The 21,363-nt window shown below is 45.6% G+C and overlaps 1 protein-coding gene across 1 annotated transcript in view; it reads left to right on the forward strand.

Moving 5' to 3' along the window:
• The window catches only part of LOC119161814 (uncharacterized), a 477,337-nt gene that overhangs the window by 190,061 nt on the left and 265,913 nt on the right, over positions 1-21,363 (forward strand). The window contains exon 10 of the mRNA XM_037414326.2: positions 20,304-20,408. Within this exon, the coding sequence (XP_037270223.1) occupies positions 20,304-20,408 (105 nt within the window). The remainder of the gene's footprint in view (positions 1-20,303; positions 20,409-21,363) is intronic.

Here is a 21,363-nt window from a genome sequence, read left to right on the forward strand (position 1 = left end):
TTCGAACAATAATTAGGAGAAGTATCGAATTACCTTTTTAGTTAGTGGAGTTAGGCAGCTAAGTCAAACAAGAGAATTGAAGTCCTTGATGCGAAGAACCAATTGCCACTTTTGGATTTCAGAAAGCTTCTGTAGCAATAAATCGAAATCACCAAAATAACTCTTATTTGTGGGGCAAAACCAAAACCAAAGAATCGTTGAGCCGAACAAAGATACACTACAATGACGTCACTGTTCAAAACAGTGGTTACGGGGGTGCATTTTTTCCCTGTTCGTTATGGTATGTGCGTCATGCGTGTTGTAATGGCGAGGGCAGCCCACACTCACACAATGAAGTCGGTTGATGGTTCATGTAAAAATACTACCTCATTTTGGTTGCGCTCTTGCACGTTTCGGTTTCGGTTTCGCCGCAGAGTTAGAGAGAATTTCAATGATTCGCAACTATAACTCGAGGCCGCGTTTCCAGAACGTGAAAGCAGCAACCGGTTCTTCCTACGGAAGGCTTCAATTCTGCCTTTTTACTTAATTGTCTAACTCCACTACTTAAGAGGTAAATAAGAAACTTCCCTAATTCCTGTTCCTTATAATTAACCCTCTTAAGATGCCTGCCACCACAACAAATACAACGTTCAACACAGCGAGCAAGTAGCGTTTTCTGCAGATTGGACACATTTTTTGAAACACCTTGTATATAGGAACGCAAGAAAAAAAAAATAATCCAGACAAAGACTCCGGCACGTGAAAGCGACCATCGGACCTGTTCCGTGTAAGTGCATGGCGTTATTCACGGACTTGTGAAGCTCCTGCTGCGTGCAAACGGCAAGCTATTTATATGTAGTACTTATCACTGGCAATGCTGAAATCTGGGATACTGTTGTGTTTTCAGCAATACCAGGTAGATGGCGCAATGAGCGCGGTCTCCTAAAAGCCCTACATTTTCGGAAAGTAGCAACGCTCCTTTATCTACGCTGGTTTACTCTTGCTGTACCAGCGATCTCATCTTTTTTCACCCTCGCTTTAGTGGAGCCGCTGCATCCGCAGCGCTGAATGGCTGGGTCGCAGGTGACCCTGACGTGACGTTAAACGTGCGCAGACAATTTTCGTGTGCTTTTCATTCACCGCGCATGCCATGAACCATCGAGGCTTCCGGCTTCGAAAGTTCTTCGGAGTGGAATTTCCAGCTTCGTTTTGCGTGGTATTGCCCAGCGGCTGCGTGTTTTCTTGTGATAGAAAATATATGGACACTCTCGGCTGGATATTGCCGCCGGCATTGGCGTCGATATCATGCACCGTATATGTACACGCATCTATATATATGTAATGCGAAAAAAAATCCTGAAAAAGCTCCCGGCGCGCAGAATCGAACGTGGGACCTCGACATCGTGAAAGCGAGGCGTTAACCACTGAGCCAGCCAGTAGTACGTTGCTTACCGTTCAAACGGCAAGCTATTTATATCTACCACTTACCGCTGATGTGTTTTCGGCATTACCAGAAAGACAGCGCAATGAGCGCACGTCATCACATCGCGCTTGGCGCCCGCTCCAATTTACGCGTACTTTGTCCGGCTCAGAGAAAGGGAGCGACGCTCGCTCGCGCACCCTTATTTCGTGGTGGTGAGGAGTGAGGATTGTACGCCTTAGCTGGCCTTGGGCTTTAGGTGGAACGATTCTGCTGAAGTTACCGGTCGCACAAAGGTCACTTCAATCATGGCAGTTTCCGTTCGAGAAACGCGCGCGCTTCTTAGACTCAGCGAAATAACAAATAAGACGCTTAGTCGCGTGCATCCGTCCCTGTGAGCATGTTTCGTGAAAAATTTGTGAGCGAGAAACAAGGGCTCCTTTCGATCTGATTTCCATTCTGCGTGTGACTTTTCAAATTGTTGCTATTGCATTCATTTATTCGCCTTTGCAGTGAAGCTTTGACTCATAATGTAGGAGCCGATTAGAGAAAACAGCAAACCTATTTTATATTCCCCTTGGCGAACAAAATGCCTTGCAAAAAAACCAGATTAGATTAGATTTGTGGGGTTTAACGTCTCAAAACCACCATATGATTATGAAAGATGCCGTAGCGGAGGGCTCCGGAAATTTTGACCACCTAGGGTTCTTTAACGTGCACCCAAATCTGAGTACACGGAACTTCATCATTTCCTCCTCCATCGGAAAGCAGCCGCCGCAGCCGGGATTTGAACCCGCGACCTGCGGGTCAGTAGCCGAGTACCTTAGCCACTAGACCATCGCGGCGGGTCATTGCACAAAAACCAGGATATGAACAAAGGGAGAAAGAACTTCACCCTTTTCAATGACGTCGTTCTTTGAGAAGTAATTGTTAGGAATTTCCTTATATATGCTTGGATATCAGTACGGAGTTGTATGAAGGTTGTAGCGCTCATTGCGTAGCTCGACTGTTTGTTGAGTTGAATAACGAGCAGATATAAATGTAGATATAGCTTTTTTGGAGTGACTCACTATGTTCTGCTCTTTCCCGTGTGCCTTGACAAAGCTTTGTGTTTATATATATATATATATATATATATATATATATATATATATATATATATATATATATATATATATATATATATATATATATATATATATATATATTGTAGTGGGGAATTCGCAAAGCAATGCCTAGTGGAACCATCTCTAAGTGCGAAGCGCAAGCGTGTGCGCGAGCTGTTGATGATTGATTTGTGGGGTTTAACGTCCCAAAACCACCATATGATCATGAGAGACGCCGTAGTAAAGGGCTCCGGAAATTTAGACCACCTGGGGTTCTTTAACGTGCACCCAAATCTGAGCACACGGGCCTACAACATTTCCGCCTCCATCGGAAATGCAGCTGCCGCAGCCGGGATTTGAGATGTGTGCACGAGCTGTAGACGCTAGACTGCTCCTAGAGTATTTTTGTCTGTACTGGCTGTCTGCCAACTACCTGGCGTCGCTATTAGACTACCTGGCAAAATGGTGCAAGTCTGCTGGGTACGCAAATGTGAAAAAATGCCTGATCAGACGACCTAGCAAGGCACCACCCTGCAAAGCACGGCCCATTCTCAACTGGGCATCGTGCCTACCACCCTGCGCCAACGGGTTACCCCATTCTTCAGCGGCACCGAAGACCAAGATGTGGAAGACTGGTTCTATCTGTTTGAAAAGATGTTTCCCCAGCAAGTGGTACGACCACACGAAATTGGAGTGCCGCCATCAAGTGGTACGACCCTTTGAAATTGGGGTATGTCTCATTTCTTTTCAAAGACGTCACCAGCCTGTGGTTGACAAACAACCGTGCTGATTTTGCCACTTGGGCCACTTTCAAGACCACCCTTGCAGCTGTGTTCGATGGCCCCGCAGTGCGAAAGCTGCGTGCTGAACAGCGCCTATGTGGACGTGCGTAAAGGCAGGGCGAAAGCTTCACGAGCTATATTGAAGATGTTATCGATTTATGCCGGAGCTTTAACCCTGAAAAAACCAAACAAGACATGATCAGGCATATCTTGAAAGCCATATACGATGATGTTCTTCAAATGTTGGTGGCGAAGGGTCAAAGTACCCTATCCGAACTTGTGATCTTGTGTTAGAGCTTGGAAGAGGATCGCAAACAACAACAACGTGCATCAGTTCGGATGTCGACGACAGCAGACGACTCTCTCGCTGCCATGGCTGTTGGTGACAGCACCCTGCTGGAACAGATAAAAGAGGTGTACGCGAAGAGGTCGCACGGGAGCTTTCGTGTCTCTCGTATCTGCCGACCACTGAAGCACCAACAAACCGCCTAACGCCAACCATCAGACAGGCTATTCAGGAGCAGGTCTACTAGGCGTTGCCATTACCTACGTCTGTCTCTCCACCAACACCTGTTGCTACGCCACTGACTTTTGCGGTCGTCGCGGCAACGCCGCCACCACGTCTGCCGTTGTATACGCACCAACCTATGCGACCGTCCACCGCGCCGTTTCCAGCTACGCAGCAACACTCCGGAAATCTTTGGCGCTCTGCTGACAACCGGCCCATATGTTACTTTTGCGGAATTCGAGGCCATGTTGAACATCATTGCGTCGGTGCTTCGCAGTGAACGCACCAACATACCCAGACTACTTGTTTTGGCCTCCATTTCATGCACCTCTGGTGCCACCTGAAGTTCACGAACGTGACGCGCAATCTGCTTCCAGCGGCCAGTTTGTTCCTGCCTATTGTGCTTAACTTTCTGACGCTACCTTCCTATTCATGCCATCTGAAATCTTCGGTAGCCGCCGCCACACATCACTAAAGTTTGCCATTATGCGCTTTGTCAAGACACAACCGGATTATTTATTTCCAATCCCAACTCGTGCCCCCTCAGTTTGCACTGCAACGAGACGCTCGGCCACATTACGCCTATCGATGAAGGTTTTATCGTGCCTGCCGATTTCTTAGACACCAAGCCGAATACGGAGCTGAACGCGTTGGTTCCTCACCTTGCCTCGGACACCGTGTCTTCCGATGCATTTCACCGTTCTATTCACAGCCATCTCGCCACGGCTCAACGAGAGCAGCTTGTTACCCTGTCGCACGAATTCAGCCATTCGTTTGACTTTCGCCAAGTGGTGCTACGAAGAACGAAAACCGTTGTTCACACAATTGACACAAGTGTACTTGTTCTGCCAGCGCCCCTATCATGTGTCGCCAGCGGAGCATCGCGTAATTGCAGAATAAGTAGACGACTTGCTACAGGGTGAAGTCGCCAGGCCTTCTTTTATTCCTTGGTCTTCCCAAGTTGTACTCGTCCAAAAAAAACATGGTTCGATCCGATTCTGTGTACACTACAAGCGCCTAAAACATTGCGAGGAAAGATGTTTACCCTCTTCCCCACGAAGGCGATGCTGTTGATTGTCTCCAAGGAGCAGAATTCTTTTCCTCGCTTGACTTCCACTCAGGTTATTGCCACGTTCCAATGACTGAGTCTGATAGTCACACTGAATGACCTCTATGAATTTATCGTAATGCCATTCGGACTCTGCCATGGGCCCGCCACCTTCGGGCGAATGATTAACAGCATTTTACGCAGTCTCAAACGAAACCTATACTTGTGCTATTTTGACGACGTTGTGGTTTTGCCACCCGATTCGACTTTGCATCTCACTCGTCTGCGTAGGATTCTACAGTGCCTTAAAACGCCAGGTTTCATTTAACCTTAAGAAATGTCACTTCGGGGCTAAACGACTCATCATACTTGGTCATGTCATCTCGAAAACCGGTATCTCTCGCGACCCTAACAAGCTTCGTGCTGTTGCCTAATTTCCTAAGCCGACTACAGTTAACTAACTACGGAGATTCGTGGGCCTGTGGTCCTGTTTTCATTGGTTTGTCCAGAACTTCGCTTCCATCATCACTCTGCTCACCAAACTCCTTGCTGGCCCGGCAGATCTTTCGAATTGGACAGCAGCCTGTGACGAAGCCTTCGCAACACTGCGCCAACTTCTCGCCTCACCACTCGTACTGCGCCATTACAACCATACTGCGCCGACCGAAGTACACACGGATACAAGTGGCGTCGGCCTTGGTGCCGTACTCGCTCAACGCAAACCTTGTTCGACGGAGTATGTGGTCGCCTATGCCACCTTCACCCTCACTAAGAAGCCAACTATTCTGGTACCGAAAAAGTGTGCCTCGCGATTATGTGGGCGTTAAACAAGTTTCGCCCCTATTTGTACGGCCGCACTTTTGATGTGGTAACTGACCATCACGCACTCTGTTGGTGGGCTTCACTGAAGGTTTCTTCTGGTCGACTTGGACGTTGGGCACTATGCCTTCAAGAATTCCACATACGCGTCGTCTACCGATCGGGGGGGGGGGGGGGGGGTGGAGATCTCTGACGCAGATGCGCTTTCACGATCACCCGTGAAATCTAATGAATTGGAAATATGAGCCCTTGACCTACCCCTCTCTGCCCTCAGCGTCACAGACATGCCATCTGAACAGCGGAAGCACCCCATGGATACTCTCGCTCTTGAATATGCTCTCTAACACATCAACTTCTGAATACCAACGTGCTCTTCGCCACCAAGCAACGCATTTCGCAATACGGGATGGCCAGCTATATCATCGCAACTATCAAGTGGAATGTCGTAAATGGCTGCTAGTCATACCCAGGCATATGCGGTCTGATATCTGCGAATATTTCCATGCTGAACAGCAACACGCACACGCTGGTGCGCTAAAGACGTATGAGCGGATCCGCCAACGTTACTACTGGCGGAGTATGTACATGTTCGTACGCAAACACATTCGATCATGTTCCTTGTGTTAGCAGTTCAAGACCTTTCCTCATTCACCCGGGCCTTTACCATGCCCTGCACGCCCATTTGACTGTGTTGGGACTGACATAGACGGCCCGCTACCATGATCTGTTGGTGGTAATCGATGCGTGATTGTGGCTGCCGACCATCTGACAAGGTACGCTGAAACAGCAGCGCTACCTTCGGCTTATGCTCGTGACGGTGCAACCTTCATCTTGCTTCGGTTCATTATCCATCATGGGGCACCACGGGAGTTACTGAGTGACAGAGGTTGCGTATTTTTGTCCGAAGTTCTGCAGAAGCTCCTACATTTATGCAGTACGGTACACTGCACATCAACAGCCTACCACCCTCAGATGAACGACCTAAAGAACGTTCAATAGAAGCCTGGTAGACATGCTGACTATGTATAATGATTCCGACCAGTCCAATTGGGACGTCGTTCTTACTTTCTTGGCGTACTCTTTCGATACGGTGATTCAATCAAAAACATGCTTTTTTATATTTTTTCTTTTATACGGTCGTTACCCATGCAGCACACTCGACACAATTCTGTCATACAATCCTGGTGTCTCCCAGTTCAGCCGAGTTTCTGAAAGGGCCGAACATGCCGAACAGTGTCGTCAGCTTGCACGATCCTTCATAACCGATAAAAAAGCCATCCAAAAAGATCGCCAAGACCATGATCTTGTTCAGAACACTTTTCCTGTCAGTTTTCTCGTGTGGCTCCGACTGTCTTTATACTCTCCTAGACTGACTCCCAAATTTGCATCGAAGTATACTGGCCCTTACCGCGTCATACAGCGCCCTTCGTCTGTCACCTATGTGATTGAACCACTCAAGGTGCCACGGAAAACACCGCCTTGGTCGTGAGACAGTCCATGTCAGTCGCCTCAAGCCCTGCAACGACATACTTGTTCTCTCGTCTCCTTGAGTTGCCAGGATGGCTCGTCTTCATCGCGGGGTATTGTAGTGGGGAATTCACAAAGCAATGACCATCGGCACCATCTCTGAGTGCGAAGTGCGACCGTGTGCATGAGCTGTAGATGCTGGACTGCTCGAAGAGTATTTTTGACCGTTCGGCTTTCTGCCTACTACCTGGCGTCGCTATTAAACTCCCTTGCATTATATATATATATATATATATATATATATATATATATATATATATATATATATGTATATATATTATATATATATATATATATATATATATATATATATATATATATAGCTCAGTGGTTAGAGCATCGAACGCGTTATTCGAAGGTCGTAGGTTCGATTCCTGCTCACGGCTGGTTATTTTTTCATCCACTTTTCTTCTTTCTTCTTATTTACATTCTATTGGTGCTAATAACTTCCCCTGTACATTTCTTGGCATTACTGTCTGTTAGATCTCATTATTATTGTGTTAAAACACAAAAAAACGAGCCCTTAGGTATACACTTCTTTCCCTTATATATATATATATATATATATATATATATATATACATATGTATATATATATATATATATATATATGTGTGTGTGTGTGTGTGTGTGTGTAACGTAAGAAGGCAGCGATAGTTGGTAGAAGTAGATAAGGAAGAAGTGCAGAGTGGAATAAACATGGAGTATGAGCCGGGCCACGTCACCCAGTCATCATAGCGTCACACAAGTCGACAGGATGAAGACCTGGTGGCCACTTCATCAACCAGCCACCATCTTCGAACGTCTCAGCAAGACGCAGTGACCGAATGTGGACCACGAAAGTTCATCCCGACACTACACCAAGACCAGCATCATGACAGCACCATCAGACGACCTTGATATCCCCAAGTACACCGGATCGGCGGACGACGGACCCGTACAAGACTGGTTCAATCTTTTCGAGCTCCACGCCGCCGCTGCATCCTGGTCGGAACGGGAGATGATCATCAACTTCACTGACAACATCTCCGGTGAGGCATTTAAGTTTTACCTCATCCACATCTTTGAAAATGACGAATTATGGCAAAAAATCAAAGAGGAGTTGATTACCCGTTGTAACGACTATGACCAAGACCTGCTCAACGCCAACCATCTAGAGACAACCGCACACTATCGTCAATTCCTTAAGTAGTCCTCAACCATTCGAAAGCCCAGCGCGAATCGACAACTGCCTCAAGACGAAGTGGCACATGAGTTTACTTACAGAAGGCGATGCGTATATTGGGAAAAACCTAACCGTCAAGCGCGCCTCCCTTCTGCGCGAAAGTCAGCATTTCCGAAGTCATCGCTTCAGCATGTGACCCGAGACGTTGCTCAGCCACCTGATGCCCTTCACTCTTTATCTCGCATACGTGGTCCACAACCTGGGTTTTCGTCACGCGGTTTTTCAAGCCCTCCTATCGCTCACCATTCGCCTCATAAGGACGCCGCGACTTCGGTAGACGACCTAACGCTTCACAAAAATACCCTGTCAAGCCATTCTCTTGCCGGACATGTTCATTCATTACCATCCGGTGCACACACCTTAGAAAGTCGAAGCAAAGCACAAGGCTCAGACGTATTGAACATCGCATGCTGCCAGGCGCAAGAGCTCTTCGTAGTGAACAGTGTAGAAGAAGCTTATAAAGAGCTGTCTATCAACCCTGAAGCATTATCTTCACTGCCCGAACAGAATTACAACAGCCCACAAACTACCAGCTGCCGACTAGACACCAGATCAAGTTGTCAAGAAAACCGGCCTGATGTTCAAGAATGGCTCCCACCGCAACGCGTTCCACAGCAACGCCAACAAAAACAAGAAGGAGAACCCCAAAAACTAGATAGGCCACACCAACAAGGACAACGAAGAACTAAAGCTACATCGCAAGCATACTTGCGGCTTAAAGAATGTCGTGAACAACGGCCACCACAACCACCACCGCTACCACAACGACCACTACAGAAAAGACTGATTCCGCATTTCAGCCATCTTCACAGAAAGAAAAGTCAAGGCACTTTTCTGCACCAGCGTTCAAGATTGCGCCTTCGGTCTGAACATCTGCGCCATCCCAATAGAAAATTCCCTAAACGCCACAAAACAACCGCTTGTACTCTGTAGGAACACAAGCAGCGCCCAATCAACCACGATCAACGGGCATGCAAACTGCATGCACCGCATTTGTGTCACTCACGACGAAAAATTCGACGCCGACAAAGCTGTCGATTTTGCAAGGAATTCCAGCCTCGTTCATTCCTCGAAAGAACGCTGGCTGCGTTTCCATCGGTTTCCACGCCCAAAGCATGCTTATGTCATCCAGACCGCAACAGCCAGCCTCGCCCACCAGAGCCGTACTCGATAACCCTGGATTGCTGCCTCTCTTGTGAAGTCTGTGTGATCTTACGGAACTTCAATGTGATGTTGAACTACAGCCCATTTAGACATTTTTTTTGTGTTCCAGGATTGCTTGTTCATCATGTATTGTAATACGTAACGCGAGCATTCTTTCGGGGGGAGGGGGAATCTGTAACGTAATAAGGTAGCGATAGTTGGTAGAAGTAGATAAGGAAGAAGTGCAGAGTGGAATAAACATGGAGTATGAGCCGGGCAACGTCACCCAGTCATCATAGCGTCATATATATGTATATATATATATATATATTATATAATTCATATATATATATATAATTCATATATATATATATATATATATATATATATATATATATATATATATATATATATATATATATAATTCAATGGGCCAGTTAGTCTTCGTGAAGGTATGGGATATGGCACAACGGGAGCGTTGTCAACAAGGATAAATATATCTATTTCCCAACAGTTTCGGGAGGGGTCCTCCCTTCATCAACTCATCTTCTGATGAAGGGAGGACCCCTCCCGAAACTGTTGGGAAATAAATATATTTATCCTTGTTGACAACGCTCCCGTTGTGCCATTTCCCATACCTATATATATATATATATATATATATATATATATATATATATATATAGATATATATATATATATATATATATATATATCATTTACTGTGTTCTAGCTGAAGCCCACTTTCATCCAGGAGGTCTATTCAAGGGAAGAAAATCTAGTGTACCGCGGTAATGAACAAAATAAACAAGCGCGTGCATTGATCTAATGCGGCTACTGCGAAACAGTGAAGGGTTCAGCGCCACGCAGGCCTAGAGAGGGTCAAATTCGAAGGAGAACCGAGGAGGAAAACGCGCGCATGAAGGAGAGGGTCGCTACTTTCAAAATATACCGGGCGAGATCAGACTATTCGTCCCGAGATCGAGTGGGGTCGCCGCCTTGTGGTCACTGGCTGAAGCGCACCTAGTGAGGATGGCTCCCTGCATCGTCTGCTATCCACATAGGCAAGCACGTGCGCTTACTTCATGCTCGTGCTCTAAAGGTGGTTTGTCCCACTCTGTTAGCGCAAGAGTAATCGCTTGTAAATTTACCTAGCACTGTCTACAGAAGCATTTGGCCGTACTCGCCTGTATATATACTGCAATAGGATGACGTCGAGTATTTGGCGAGAGTGATGTGTAACGACGTCGTAGTCTCTCTTCGCCAGGATCATGTCTGTGTAGGTGCCGCTTATCAGCTGAAGCCCATCGTAAAGTGCGCTTGGCGTCATCCCAAACAGGAGCATAAATAAATCTTGTCTGAATGCAGCGTTTTAGAGACTCGAGGATAAACGAAAGTTTCGCATTGTTTGTATATGTCTACATCAAAACAAAATTGTAGTGTTCTTGCTTATCGGTTATGCGACGAGCTTTAATTGTGCTTGAGATAGCCTTGTATTGTATGGTCCTAGTCTCATGACACTGCTGTATAGTTATTAATGACTCCTCAATACTTCAATTCAATAACACGGGGCTGATTAAACTTGAGTTGCCGTGCGTAATTTTAGCATTGGGCGAAATCTATACAGATAGACCCGTGTTCTTATCTAAGGCGAACATTTGGCGGAACTCTGCCTCGTTGGGATAGAAATGAGGGAATTAGAAAACTCCTACTGAAAATTGTGTTCAGCAAACCGATGTTTCGAAACCAAACAAAGCACTGACTCAAGAGTTGTAATACAAATTTTGGTAGGAGTTTTCTAATTGCCTCACCCATGTTCTTATATTTGGGTTCACTTAAAAAAGGTCAGATTGTCAATATTATTACAGACGGCGTGCCTCACAAATGTCGTATAATTTCAAGAAGAACGTCATCTTTTTTTTCACACTATCTTGAGCGTTTTTGTGGCGTTGTTCTAGACTAACGGAAGGAGTGGACACACGTTCGCTTCAAAATAAAAAACTTTGTTCTATAGAATTATTGAACCTTTGCATCTCTGTGAGGCAGATAAACAATATGAGAAAGCTGTGGGCTGAACTATTACCTTTTTGTACGATTATAGGAGTAAGAACCAGCGTGCTCAAGTGCTGTGTGTCACGTAGCTTTCGTGAATAAACTTATAAACTGTCCTACGTTTATTCCACAAAGAAATTATTAAGACAAAATTGTGGACGAGTAATCGTTTTATTTTTGGGTTCATCGCCCAAAAATATCAAATTTCTTCCTTTTGGAGGGGGGGGGGGGTCGAGGGAGTTGGTAATCATGACCAGCTGCATGAAGAATGAATTATTTCATGCTACAGCAGTGCATAGTAGACGGTACACAACCTAAACACCTAAAATAAAAATACGAGAAACGTGACACACTGCAGCGCGAAAGCGGCAACAGTAGTCAAGCGCGAACATCCCTTTAATTGGCAGACTGAGTTTCTGTCACAAGTATTACCAACGTCCTGTGAGCTTCGGGCATCCGTCAAGCAATGGGTGGCTTATATATTACCAGTAGGCAGCTATCGACGTGTTTTATTCGCTGACAATCGGCTCACAGCAATCAGAAAGCGCACCAGCGGCTGCTTATTTACACTAGCATGGTGACGGTGCTGCCCCCTATAGCCCGATCTTCATGCGAATAGGTGGCAGCACCGTCCCCGCGGAAGTGTGGATAGGCCGTCGACGGCGCGTGTACAAATGGCACGCAGCGGCACTTGCCTGCGTGTGGTTTGAGCCGATTGTCAGTTAATAAAATGCGTTGACTGCAGTTAACTGGTAATATTTACGCTCCTGTCTGCCGAATAAGCATGCGAAGCCCAAGCAACATCGCTAATACTAGCGAGTGAAGCGCACTTTGGCTATGAAAGAGATGCTCGATTAGGTAACCGTCTGTGCGCATTCGCAATAAATTTCGCTCTTCCAGTGTTGTACGTAGCTATTTCGCTTCTGTTCCGCCTCTAATGCACTCCTGTTGAACGACTGAGCTACCTAATCACTTCTTGCACACATAAATACTATAAAAATAGAAGGAAAGATTGTAGAAAGCCCTCACATCGGCACGCGAGTTTGGTACCACTGTTTGCATGGATACTCATGCGCAATATTTGCCTCATTCTTTCACCAAATAATGTGGGACAATCGATAATTCAAGCCAAGAAAGCTTAAGGGCTGACAGCGTTTTGCACTACATTGACGTTTACCACATACGCACATGTTTTTGCAACAGGAAAACTATGAAAATCTCTTCAGAGTTCCACAGAAAGATTTTATCGAAGGAATATACGCATGACTGTAATGCAACAAAGGTCTGCTTATTTCATGCGAAGAAGGGCTTCTTTTTTCTTTTTTCAAACAAAAAATGGTCGCTGTCTACTATCAGTCCATGACAATTTCATCCTAAGTTAAGAAATAGCACATGACAACTTCATTTTAAAAAGAGTTTAAGTACCGAAGTGTCCCGCATTACTTGGTAGATTTACGTCTGTCTAGTCACAACACGGCCAGATACACATACCAAAACTTCTTCGCATAGGTGATAAACTATATACATCACCGTACTTATACACCTAACAACAAGGTGTAAGTGAGTGGCCTAGGGCCTTGTTTTGTCTACAACCGAGTAGTTAAAGGCTTGCATGCACAAACTAGTTATTAGTTCTGGTGTGTGGACGATGCCCAGTGAATTTTACGATGTGTTTGAAGCAGAAAGCGACACCCACACTGAAATGATTATGGTGTATATAGGTACGACCACAATACTCAGCACTCAGCACTCATGGCACTCTTTGGCCAGGAATGGTCCCTGCCCCATAAAAACCCACACATAATCATCATCACTAAACTTCATTACCAGATGAGCGAGACCGAATGCTTTCATACGTCGTTCCAGGTATGCTTACATGCAGTTGAACTCGCACAGACATATCTGAACAAGCCACCTTTTGAGAACGTGCTTGATCTGCAACATGGCGTAGCTAGCAGACGACACAGGGAGAAATCCACAGTTTGCCCCTTCGGCCTATTGCCACGAGGCGGAGACTCTACTCGATATTGCAGCCAATAGAGCCTTTAGCGTATCGTCCGTAGGTGACGACTCGCAGTCATGTGTTCCTATACCACGTGTACTTTGCCCAGTGTAGGGGAGTGGGTAAACGCTCACGCGTGCGTGCTTACCTAGCAAGTGGGGAGAATCACATGTTTTGGGATTTCTCTGCATTCATTCTGTTGTAGTTACCGGGTGCACAAGCGTCATTGAACTCCCTTACATTCTACCTTTGCGAAAAAGGCGCACTTTTCTGACACGGTGAAGTAACAAGTGAGACATCTATTCACGTTCATGTGTACCTGTTAGTAAGTTTCCTGCGTAATTTGCGCGTGAGGCACGCGGACACGCTTTTATGTGCTTGCCATTCTTCCAGTGATATTTTAATTTGTTTCTATCACATTCATTGTTTTGCCTTTGCGGCGAAGCTGTGACCCTTACTTGAAAAAGAGCAATAATCAAGTTTAGTAAAATGTGTAGTAAACAAAAGAATAACTGTTCTCATTCAGCACTTCATACCTACTCCTTCGATTATATAGGATCCTCAACAAACTTTCATGCACTTTTGCCTGTTAATGAATTGCTCGACCAAAGCTAATTATGTTTCAACTCCACTACTTCACCAAAACCACACTTCATTGCATCTGCTATGACTGTGCCCCATATAAGTTATAAGCACATAATGCATAATAACTCAATATGTAATCAGTATTTACATTGCGGCACTACCTTGAAAATCACTCTCTTTAACTTTCTAAACACTTAATGTAATAGCCTAAATGAATGATATTCTAGGCAGACCTTTCGTCTGCATTTTAGCACAGCAAACTGCACAGAGAAGTTGCTCAGATCAAAAGAACTTCCAGAGCGATCACCACTTGAACAAAAGTGTGCATGCGATGAAGGTTGAATGAACAATTCAGCTGAACTTGAGGCCTATCTTGGTTCCTTCAAGAAACTAACACAATGTGGGGATCTAACGTTACGCAAAATGGTCGCACATGTTCATTCTCAAAGACGAAAAGCACTCGTTCTTTTACGCCGTGATAAATGTGTGTGATTATATTGCATTCTAATCATAGGAATTTATTGTTATCTCTCTGTGCAATATTTAGTTATGTGTAATTACTTGTGTGATGAGTTTACGCGCAATTCTTTCACTTACACTCAGTAAACTCTAGTAAGACTAGAGAAGAAATTGTGTGGGTAGTATGAGCACCAAATGCTAAAACGTCATCTTGCTGTCACAGGTATAAGGCTTTTAGAGATACGTATATAATTGAAACGAACAAAATGAATCACTGCCAGAACAATGTCGAAGGTTAGATGCATAAAGTGCGACTAAAACATTATACAAACATCCATTGATCAGGATCACCTAAAAAGTAATAAGAGCCAGATTCATGAATTCTGCGCCGTATCTCGGCAATGTCTTGCGATTATATGGTGCCTCGAAGAGAATTTCAGCATTTTAGCTGCTTTTCATTCTATATTATAGTTGATTCCAAAAAATATAGTGAATAATTGTTTGGCCATATTTTATTTTGCAAGCAATAGCTTGGCAGCATAACGCTAAAACTTCATCTGGTTTTATCGTTAGCTGTCGTAAGCTGTCTAAGCTTTCATTAAGACCCGCAAGAGTTGAAACAGCACAACTCGATCCTCCTGAACGCTAATCTGGTTGTGTATAGGTTGCTTTTAATCTTTAGCTAGGTAATACACGTTCCAGATCTTTCTTGTAGCCTGTTGTTGGGCTTTAGCTGGAGGATTCCCGTTTGTTGATACTGTCATGTGAGTAAGAGCATGAATGCAATAAATATATGTACAAAATATACAGAAAGAGTCAGAGGCGGCTGCAGCCAAGATGGAGGTACAACAGCAACAACAACACGAGCGTGATCGCATTCATCGTCTTCTTCGTCTTCGTCGTCTACCTGATGCTCTCTCGTTGCCAATGTCATCTAACATGTAACCCCCCGCCGTCGGTAGCGCCGTTGTAGAAACATGTGCGAAGATGTATGGTTTGAGACGGGACACGTGGACGACGTCAGTGGCGGGTGCGGACGGCGTCGACTGACCGTCAAACGGAGCGATCTCATATGTGACCTCAGTAAGCCGGCGTAAAACCTTGTAAGGCCCCGAGTAGCGAGATAGGAGCTTCGAAGGGAGACCAACGTGGCGGCATGGTGTCCAGAGGAAGACCAATGAACCTGGAGAGTAGGAAACTACTCTGCGATGACTATCGTAGCGGGCCTTCTGACAGAGCTGCGAACCAAAAAAACATTTCCGTGCGATTTGGTGGGCGACTTGAGCCCGAGCAGTGACATCCCGGGCGTACTCTATAACCGTTTGCGTAGTTGATGGGAGAAGAGTCTCAAGGGGGACGCTGGATGGCGGCCGAACAATAAATAGAAGGGGAAGAAGCCAGCGGCGTCGTGGTGTGACGAATTGTATGCGAATGTCACATAAGGCAAAGTACTATTCCAATCAAGGTGATCTTTGGAAACCTACATGGAGAGCATTGTTGTCAAGGTTCAATTTAGGCACTCGGTAAGACCACTTGTTGGCGGGTGGTACGCCGCAGTGCGCTTGTGCCACGTCGAACACGAGGGAAGGATGTCACTTACTGCATTTGAAAGAAATGAGCGACCACAATCGGTCAGCAGCTGCCGAGGAGCGCCGTTGTGAAGAATTATGTCACGAAGCAAGAAGTCCGCGACGTAGTGGCACAGCTTTTTAGTAGCACTCGTGTGATAGCTTATCTTGTGGCGTAGTCAGTGGTTATGGCTATCCACTTGTTTCCAGTGAAGGAAGTAGGAAATGGTCCAACGAGATCAAGACCAACGCGGTAAAAGGGGACGGTGGGTATGTCTATTAGTTGAAGTGGACCAGCTTGTGGCAAGGTGGAATGTTTGGATCGCTGGTAGGACTCACAGGCAGCAACGTATCGGCGCACAGAGCGGAAAAGGACTGGCCAGAAGAATCTACACCGCCCGCGATGGTACGTGTGCGTGTCCCCGAAATGTCCAGTGGTTCGTGAAGCGGGCGTCGTGAAGCTGTTTAAGAACAGCAGAACGGAGTGTCATAGGAACTACGAGTGGTAGCTTTGGTCCCGCGGCGTTGGTGTTGCGTCGGTAAAGAATACCATCGCGTAGAACGAACAAGTCTAGCGAAGGGTCTACGTGGGGCAAACGTAGACTGTGCATGATAAATCGCAAGTGGATATCGCTGAGCTGTCCTTTGCGTATGTAGGTGAAAGCAGACGTGGCGAAGACACAAGGGTCAGAATCATGTGCTGAAAGGTTGGGGGGGTCTATGGGGTAACGGGATACACAGTCGGCATCCTGGTGCGTTAGGCCACATTTGTATGCCACATCAAAGCTGTATTCTTGGAGTTTAAGGCCCAACGGCCAAGTCGTCCAGTTGGATTTTTAAGGGACGACAGCCAGCCTAAGGCATGGTGATCCGTTTTTACCGAAAAGGAGCAGCCAAACAAGTATAGTTTCCGACTGCAATTTTCCGACTGCCCCGACAAGTGCGAGGCACTCATGCTCTGTGACGGAAAACTTGCTCTCCGAAGGAAAAAGGAGGCGACTGGCAAAGCGATGACGCGGTCCTGTCCTCGTTGCCTCTGGGTAAGACCAGCACCGATTCTGTGTCCGCTGGCATAAGTACGAAGTTCAGTATGGGCTGACGGGTCAAAATGGACCAAGATGGGTGGGGAAGTAAGTATGGCTGTTATGGTGCTGAAGGCAGTTCCTTGGTCAGTACCTAAAAAAAGGCATGTCCTTCTTCAGTAATTCCGTAAGTGGTCGGGAAATGTCAGCGAAATTCTTCACAAAACGTCGAAAGTAAGAACACAGGCCGATAAAACTGCGTACATCTTTTGCACAACGTGGTAGGGGAAAATCTTTGACAACTCAAATTTTGTCACGATGCACGTTGCACGCCTCGAGCACTGACAAGGTGGCCCAGCACAGTGATTTCTCGGCGGCCAAACCGACATTTGGAAAAATTGAGCTGAAGTCCTGCTGTCTGGAAACCTCAAGAACAGCCTATAGGCGGCTAAGGTGGTTTTAAAGTGTAGGTGAAAACACGATGACGTCATCGAGATAGCACAGGCATGTGGACCATTTGTATCCACGCAGGAGAGAGTCTATCATCGTTTCACATGTAGCTGGGGCATTACACAATCCGAATGGCATAACCTGCAACTGGAAAAGTCTATCCGGTATAATGAATGCGATTTTCTCACGGTCTGAATTATCGACAGAAATCTGCCAGTATCCTGATCGTAAGTCGATAGATGAAAAGTATGCAGACCCAAGTAGGCAGTCGACAGCATCGTCAATCTGCGGCAGTGGATACACGTTCTTACTTGTTACTTTGTTTAAGTGACGATAGTCAATGTAGAAGCGCCAGCTGCCATTCTTCTTGACTAGCATGACTGGTGATGCCCATGGACTGCAGTAAGGTTCAATGACGTCTTTTGTGAGCATTTCTTCAACTTCGTGCTGGATAACTTGTCGCTCAGCATTTTACACGCGATAGGGACGTCGTCGAATGGGGCTGGCGTCTCCAGTGCTAACCCTAAGAGTTACGAAGAATGTCTGACTGAAAGGGTGGTCATCAAAATCAAAGATGTCACGTTAGCATTTCAGCAGATGCCGGATCAGCTGTCTGTGCTGGAGGAAGGTCAGGGGCGATCATCTTGTCGATGGTGGCATTTGCTGCGCTCTTCGAGGAGGAGAATGGAGCAGTGGACGAAGAAGATTCGGCAACGAACGCCGAAATTGCAGCATCTATAGAAGAAATTTTTGCCAAAGTCATACCATCTGGGATAACTTGAGCGCGCCAGCTAAAGTTTAGGATCGGAAGAGATGCTGTATTTCTTGTGACTGTCAAAAGTGTGTGAGGTACGGCAACATTTTTGGCCGGCAGAATGTCAGAACAAGGCGCCAACATGTAGGCACTGTCGGGAACAGGAGAGACAGATATCAGGTTCACGTACGTCACGGCTTGAGGTGCTTGGCAAACATGATCTGTAGAACACAGACGTGGTTGAGATGGTGTTGGGTCATCATGGTAACACGGTAAATCAAGTTGAAGCATGCCGGTCTTGCATGAAACATTCGATACGTCAACTCTTTGTGGCCTCAAAACTCTGGCACTCCTTGATGATGGGATCGATCGTGTTACAATCCTTGCATATGAGAAGGTTGAACGCATCATCTGCAATGCCTTTCAATATGTGAGCTACTTTTTCGGTTTCTTCCATACCGTTGTCCGCTTTTCGGCAAAGAGCAAGCACGTCCTGTATGTAAGTCACGTAGGACTCTGATGACGTTTGTGCACGCGATGCCAACTCCTTCTTGGCCACTGCCTTTCTACTCACAGACTTGCCGAAAAGGGCACGCATCTTTTTCTTGCACGCATTCCAACTTCAAATTTCATCTTCGTGGTTCTCGAACCACACTTTTTCGGTTCCTTTCAAGTAGAACCGGATTTTTGCCAACTTAAGAGTTTTCTCCCAGCGGTAATTCTTACTTCTACGTTCGTACAACGGCAACCATTCTTCAATGTCGACATCATCAGTGCCACAGAACGTGCCAGGATCTTTTAGCTGCTGAAGGACAACAGTTGTTGTTGCAGTCGCCTCGGCGGGAGTTTCAGCGACGGTGTTGAGTTGCCTCAGCGACGTTTGCATTTTTGGAAAAATGCAAACGTCGGCAACCATGGACCTCCGTTATATCGTGTTGTACCCAGCACCTCCACCTAATGCCACGAGGGTAAGAGAATGAATGAAATAAATGTACAAAAAATATACAGGGATAGTCAGAGGCAGCTGCAGCCAAGATGGAGGTACAACAGCAACAAAAACGCGAGCGCGATCGCATTCGTCGTCTTCGTCGTCTACCTGATGCTCTCTCACTGCCGATATTTTATAACAATACGCTGATTATCAGCACAGAGAGTTTCGCATTATACCACTGGTAGTCACAAACACAACACGTTTGTCCAAACTCCACAGGCATAAATTCGCGCTGAAACCAACCGTTTGAACTTCTCATAGCCAACGGGCATATCTTTATGAGCGTACGCCTTTCATCACTTTGGGCTCTTTTTGCCACCGCCGATTCCTTTCCCGTGCCATAGTATTCTCTCATTGTACGAACTCAGGATCTTCAGCTCACTGCTGCCACTTCAGATCTATTTGTTAAGCTGTTTTCTTTTTTATTGAATCAGTGCTTTTTAGTAGAAGGATTCGCCTAATTTTAGCGACACATATACATTCACAATGATCATGGTCTCTTGGTGGAGCACACGATGGCACACAACCGATAAGATTGTAATAGTTTTCTGTGATCGATTCACAAGAAACAATTCGCGAAGCCATTTTACTGTTGAGACGCTGTATATCCATGACTAGCCCACCAACATGTTTTAGCACGGTGAATTGCTTAGCAGAAGTGATGCTGGACTGGTATTGGTGGCAGGCATTACTGCTTGTGCGTACTTACTTTACTTGCTAATTTGTTTTGAGGTACTACAGCTTCTTTACTTTTACAGCAAGTGAGCTACCTGACATGAATATATTCAATTCGTGGCTTGCAATACCGTGATGTATTTTTATGAAGCGTCAGACTAATCTTGCCATTTACAATATCTTTCCAGATTCTAATGAACTTGCTCCGCGGTCCTGCCATATTAATTTTGAGTCGGTGCCGACGTGGGGTGCATTCGACGAGACCACATGCAAGGCGGGGACACAATCTAGAGGTAACATTTCCTTAGTGCTGCTGTGGCAGTTCTGCGTCTTGTGACGTTGAATACCTTTTTCAGCAGGCATGCTCGCAAAAATCTTGCAAAAGTACCAAAGCACATCTTTTACATGCTCATGTACAGACCATAATATGATAATCTCGTGTGTCACGTATTGACGATTTTATTTTCTCTTTAAAGATAAGGGTTTGATTTACATACATGGCTGTTAGCAGCATAACAGTGTTATCAACACCTAGTTCAATCTGAATATCTACTTACGCCTTCTAATTTCTAACTCGATTATATGAAATGTTACTTCATTTCGTTTTGCCGTCTAGTTTTAAGCCTAAAGTGTTGAAATATGTTGTAACATTTCAATGTTATTCACTTTTTTTGGCAGTCTTAAGAATAACAACAAGCTCGGATGGTGAATCAATGCTTGAATTCCTCATATAGTTGGCCTCTCTAATAAAGCCGTCTAGCAACGGCAGATGATCACGCTATTCGCACTTATTGAAAACCAATCGACTGGTGCTTTCGGTAACAAAATGATCTAGTGACAATGCTTATAAATATCCTTCGCAGCGTACGATCGGTGTTTAGAAACTGCAACCCTTCGCTCCGCAGCGTGCCACATTAAACAACTCTTCGGGGAGCATACGTCTTTCGGTAAACTAACGGCTACCTATTCTTATAAATACCTCACAGTTGGCTGAACGCAGAGCTCAGATGTGCGTCAGCGTGTACATAAACTTTGAGATGCCACGAAGGGTGTACTTCAAAGGTCATCACTTTACTCGTTTTAGCCACACATGTGACGCACGCTCCTTATACTTGTATCACATGTACTTTGCCTTAGAGGCAGTGGCGGCCCGCGCACGCTGACCCCGTGAAGATGGTATTCTGCACATACCACATTCTTATATGTTAAGAGACCGTCTATTGTCTAAAAGGAATATGAAATGGCTGC

The sequence above is a fragment of the Rhipicephalus microplus genome, chromosome X, assembly GCF_043290135.1.
Source record: "Rhipicephalus microplus isolate Deutch F79 chromosome X, USDA_Rmic, whole genome shotgun sequence".
Classification (NCBI taxonomy): Eukaryota; Metazoa; Arthropoda; class Arachnida; order Ixodida; family Ixodidae; genus Rhipicephalus; species Rhipicephalus microplus.